Below are 5,521 nucleotides of genomic sequence, written 5' to 3'. Positions count from 1 at the left end.
TCTTTATTCTCCCTGCTTGATCGATGTAGCTGGATTCTAGATAAACCACGTTAACCCTGGTTTATTTATTGTTTATTATTTTATTCAGCTGTTAACATATTCAACAAAAGAGAGCGATTTTTGACCTCCAGCATGTATTCTCTACGTGCGTTGCCAATACTTGGAACTTATTATTTGAAAATAATATATTCTTCTGGAAGCGAGTCATTGAAGTTCAGCTGAATGATCAAACAGAACTGAGCCTGGTGCCTCTTATTTTAATTCATGGTATCATATTACATGGAGAACATAATTCTCTAAAACAAATGCGTTGTGTGTCTTTTGACAAGAATGACAACGAAGTATATGTGCCAACATCATGTAGAAGAATGAATGAATCAAAGAATAATGGTGCTTGTTAATTCACTGTTTTTCTCCTCTCTTTCAGGCTATGGAGCACTCTGGAGGAAGGCCCTGAGGGAACCGGTTGAGGTCAGTGCAGTAGTTGTAGATCATGTAGTTCTGCTGCGCCCATCTCATCCTCTGTTGGCTTGCGGAATCTAGCTCCTGGTTCCACCAGCCAGCATTGTCAGATTTCTGTGAATTAGGACAATTGGAGGTACCAGAGGACCAGATGCAGGCATCGGCATTGAAATTCCTGTACGAGGCAGTGAAGGGGGCATTCGTCCAGTCAGTCTTGATGCGCCCACCCTGCGTAGCCCAGTCATCAGCATTCCAAAGGCTGGAGTAGATCCTCATGGGTTGGCTCTTTGGAAACGCGACGCCCCTCGACTCCAGGTTCTTGAAATCTCTGATCGGTATTCCATCAACCATGAAGCTGAGCGGAGGATGAACCATCATGGTGAGCATTGTCATTCAAATTTTTTCAGAGAATGAACGTTTGGTTTGAATAGGTAGGATTTGATGACTTATGTTAGGATTTGATGCCTCGAGATTCAGCCCACATTGAGCTCACAGCGAGGTTCGCGGTGAAAAACGGAGTCCAACGAGATCAAGATCACCTGAATCGGAGCTCGGATGGAGGAGATACGAGCTTTTGAAGTCGGCACGAGAATCGAGGCGGCGGAGGACCGCCGGCGACCGGCGGCGGGCGGCTGCGGCGCGGCCGCAGGCGGCGGCGCGCGGGACGCGCGTCCCAGGCCCGCGTGGGACGCGGGACCCAGGCCCGCGTGGGACGCGCGACCCAGGCCTGCGCGGGATGCGCGTCCCAGGCCCAGGCCCGCGCGGGACGCGCGACCCAGCGGCCTGCTGGCCCATCCCCGGTCCACCGTGGACCGAGTGGTCCACGGAGCGGTCTGTGGACCGCGTGGACGTTTCCCATACGTTTCTCGCGGTCCACGGCCCTATTTCGTGGACCGGAGCGCGATCGGATGGCCCAGAAAGCTCCCGGACTTGATCCGACGGTCAGGAGGGTTTCTTGGCTTTGTTAAGGAGTCCTAATCCCTCTCTAATCATGCTTTAAAGCCTGTTTAAACCTATAAAAAGGCTGTGAGGTAACAGAGAGGGGTGGTTTTTCGGTTTCTCGCCGCCGTACGAACCGAGAGGAGAGAGAGAGGCGTGAGGCGCTGTGAGAGAAGGAGCAGGAGGCTCCTGGACAGCGGTCGCCAGGCTCTTCAGGGGTTCAGGGGGGTCTCCAAGAGAGAGAGAGCTTTTGTGAGGGGAACTTCATGTGAGAGAGAATTGGGTGTACAAGGGTTGAGGGTAAGGTCTCCTCTTGTAAAATTTTCTTTTCATAGTGAAGTTTGCATGCCCCGTGGAGGCGAGCCCTTTTGTGGCTGATCCACGTATTTTGATTGTTTTTCCTTTTGTTTTGTTTCTTCTTTCTTCCTGCTGCATCGCGTGGTACTGAAAGGATCTTGGGAGGTGGTGTCCTGGCCAGACATCCACCCAACAAGTGGTATCAGAGCAAGGCGGTACAAGGACGCAGATTGCAGTGGTGGTGAGCAAGACTGAAGATGGAGAAAACAGGAACAATCAGGATGGAGATCAACAAGTTTGATGGTAAGAGCAATTTCTCCTTGTGGCAGGCAAGGGTGAAGGACGTGCTCATCCAACAGGGGTTGATCGAAGCTCTCTTGTGCGATGAGAAACCGACCACCATGGAGGTGCGGGATTGGAAACGGCTACAGATGCAGGCGGTGAGTACCATCCGCATGTACCTGGCGGATGAGGTGGTGATCCATGTGCTGAGCGAGACTTCCCCGACGGTGCTGTGGTCGAAGCTCGAGGAGTTGTACATGGCGAAGTCTCTCACCAACACTCTTTTCCTCTGGAGGCAGTTTTACCAACTGCGGATGACTGAGAGACAGAGCGTGCAGGAGCATCTGAGCCACTTCCAGAAGATCCTCACCGACCTTCTCAGCGTTGGCGAGAACGTTGAGGAGAAGACCAGGGCGCTGGTTTTGCTGGCGTCGCTTCCTTCTTCGTACGAGTCCTTGGTGACTGCTCTTCTAGTGGGGAAGAGCACTATCAAGATGGACGAGGTCACCGCGGCGATACTCCAGAACGAGGTTCTCAGGAGGGAGAACCCAGCTTCGAGCTCAGGTGTCGATAGCTCAGCTTTGGTGGCTTCTGGAGGTGCAGGAGGCGGTAGACGGAGCGACAGGAGATCGCGTCGAGGGCGGTCTAAGTCCAGGAGGGACTTGAGCAAAACCAGGTGTTACCGGTGTGAAGAGTTGGGGCATCTAGCCAGAGATTGCCCTCAACTGAAAAATCGGACGGTGGCTGCTGTAGCGACGGCCGGCAGCGATTCAGATGGAGATGTCCTGGAGATATCTGACGAGGTATCTACTTCTTCCCAGCAGTGGATATTAGATTCTGCATGCCCCTATCATGTGTGTTGCAGAGAGGAGCAGTTTGACTCCCTGGAGAACAGTGAGAGCACTGTATATCTGCCGGATGGATCGAGCTGTGCGATCAGAGGCATTGGGACGGTCAGCTGGAGGACACATGACGGTGTAGTGAGGAGATTGGGGGAGGTCCGATACATACCCAATTTCAGGCGGAATCTTATCTCACTTAGCAGACTGGATTCGAGAGGCTACAGGACGGTAGCTGGTGGAGGAATCCTGAGGGTGCTACGCGGCGATAGGATTGTGCTGGAGGGGAAGAAGGGGAGCAGAGGACATTATTACCTGGCAGGGAGCCCAGTGCGAGGTGGAGCATCGGGAGCCAGGTGGAGCTCAGAGCGAGGTGGAGCTCCAGGAGGCGGATCGGGCACGAGACAGGAGACTCGGGAGGACGAGAGGCGACGTCGCAAGGTAAGATTCCTATTGCCGCAGGATGATGCCCCGAGCAGGTCTCAGGTCAGGAGGAGCACAGCATACGACGGAGATGGGATCGAGCAGCCTGGCTCGACTCCCATGTTTGCCCATCCATGATCAGCAGGCGATTGCCCCAGGGCATGGGGGCGCGGAGATCCAGAAGCTCTCGGAGTTTGGAGGAGGCCGAATATCGAGTCGAGGTGGAGATTGTTAGGATTTGATGCCTCGAGATTCAGCCCACATTGAGCTCACAGCGAGGTTCGCGGTGAAAAACGGAGTCCAACGAGACCAAGATCACCTGAATCGGAGCTCGGATGGAGGAGATACGAGCTTTTGAAGTCGGCACGAGAATCGAGGCGGCGGAGGACCGCCGGCGACCGGCGGCGGGCGGCTGCGGCGCGGCCGCAGGCGGCGGCGCGCGGGACGCGCGTCCCAGGCCCGCGTGGGACGCGGGACCCAGGCCCGCGTGGGACGCGCGACCCAGGCCTGCGCGGGATGCGCGTCCCAGGCCCAGGCCCGCGCGGGACGCGCGACCCAGCGGCCTGCTGGCCCATCCCCGGTCCACCGTGGACCGAGTGGTCCACGGAGCGGTCTGTGGACCGCGTGGACGTTTCCCATACGTTTCTCGCGGTCCACGGTCCTATTTCGTGGACCGGAGCGCGATCGGATGGCCCAGAAAGCTCTCGGACTTGATCCGACGGTCAGGAGGGTTTCTTGGCTTTGTTAAGGAGTCCTAATCCCTCTCTAATCATGCTTTAAAGCCTGTTTAAACCTATAAAAAGGCTGTGAGGTAACAGAGAGGGGTGGTTTTTCGGTTTCTCGCCGCCGTACGAACCGAGAGGAGAGAGAGAGGCGTGAGGCGCTGTGAGAGAAGGAGCAGGAGGCTCCTGGACAGCGGTCGCCAGGCTCTTCAGGGGTTCAGGGGGGTCTCCAAGAGAGAGAGAGCTTTTGTGAGGGGAACTTCATGTGAGAGAGAATTGGGTGTACAAGGGTTGAGGGTAAGGTCTCCTCTTGTAAAATTTTCTTTTCATAGTGAAGTTTGCATGCCCCGTGGAGGCGAGCCCTTTTGTGGCTGATCCACGTATTTTGATTGTTTTTCCTTTTGTTTTGTTTCTTCTTTCTTCCTGCTGCATCGCGTGGTACTGAAAGGATCTTGGGAGGTGGTGTCCTGGCCAGACATCCACCCAACAACTTACATAACGTGTCTGGGGTTCCACAGGATGGAGTAGGTGTGGAAGTCCTTGGTGGGATCGAACCAGAGGTGGAACTGCATCTCTCTGTTCCCCTTCCCCTGGGTGAACACATTGGTGTGGAGGGTGTAAGGGTCTCCACTGAGGTTTCCGAGGAACTCGAAGTCGATCTCATCATGACTTGGTCCTTGTGAAGACAGCTGCAGTTCAGGCATACATCATACATGATCCATTAGTTACTAGAGATCCAATTGAAAAGGAATTTTTACGGAGTAATTTTGTCAAAAAGAGATGAATAGAGCTTACGTAGTAGGCAGTGACGGTGCCAGCGGAGTTCCCAGGGACGAGCTTTAGCTGCATGTCTATCTTGCCGAAGAGATACTCGTTCTTGGACTGGAAGCCGGAGCCGGAGGATTTGTCGAGGGAGAGAGTGAGGAGCTGGGCATTGTCGAGGATCTTCGCACGCCCTTCACCCCAAGTGATGTCGAAGTCCTGGTAGAAGTTTCCAGCCCATGCAATGGTCATCAAAGAGCATGCTAAGAGAGGAAAAAGTACTGATGCCATGATAGATAGCTAGTAGAAGAAATGGTATGGAGAGAAATAAAGTAGTTTTGGTATCAGGTTGTAAGGAAGAGAGAGGATGGAGGTTGGTGTGTCGGGGTGGGGAAGTGAGCAGGGGGTTGTCGGGTTTATATATGCATATATAACAGGTGATGAGAGATCGGATGGTTCTGCTGACGGTTGGTTGGCAACAGGCTGGTGACAGACATTGGGTGGGATATGTTTGAGAGAACGCGGCTTGTTGGAAAGTGGTAGAGCGGAGGAAGGTGAAGGCCGGCTTCGCGTGGGGCAGAAGCCTCTTGTCTTTAAGCACGGAAACGCCTGGTAGTGGTGCCCCACCGGCGCGTTAAATGAGGGGTCCTATTCTTGGTTGGATGCACGGACGCGGATTTATTTTACGTTGGACAGCTTTATGTGTGCTTTCAAGGCTGTCCGGTTGTGATAGGTTTCTGCGGCCACGAATTTATTTGCAGCGTTTGGTTTTTGGATTTGGGTCAAATGCTGTTG

The 5,521-nt window shown here is 53.9% G+C and overlaps 1 protein-coding gene across 1 annotated transcript; it reads right to left on the bottom strand.

Moving 5' to 3' along the window:
• Positions 1 to 223: 223 nt before the first annotated feature.
• Positions 224 to 5,138, bottom strand: LOC105050826 (xyloglucan endotransglucosylase/hydrolase protein 22). The gene is made up of 3 exons (XM_010930999.4): positions 4,760 to 5,138; positions 4,460 to 4,653; positions 224 to 817 (listed from the first exon to the last, which is right to left on the bottom strand). The coding sequence occupies exons 1-3, from the start codon at positions 5,015 to 5,017 to the stop codon at positions 424 to 426; spliced, it is 846 nt and encodes a 281-aa protein (XP_010929301.2). The 5' UTR covers positions 5,018 to 5,138; the 3' UTR covers positions 224 to 423.
• Positions 5,139 to 5,521: the final 383 nt, after the last annotated feature.

The sequence above is a fragment of the Elaeis guineensis genome, chromosome 8 (assembly GCF_000442705.2).
Source record: "Elaeis guineensis isolate ETL-2024a chromosome 8, EG11, whole genome shotgun sequence".
NCBI lineage: Eukaryota > Viridiplantae > Streptophyta > Magnoliopsida > Arecales > Arecaceae > Elaeis > Elaeis guineensis.
This window is presented reverse-complemented; position numbering and strand designations above follow the sequence as displayed.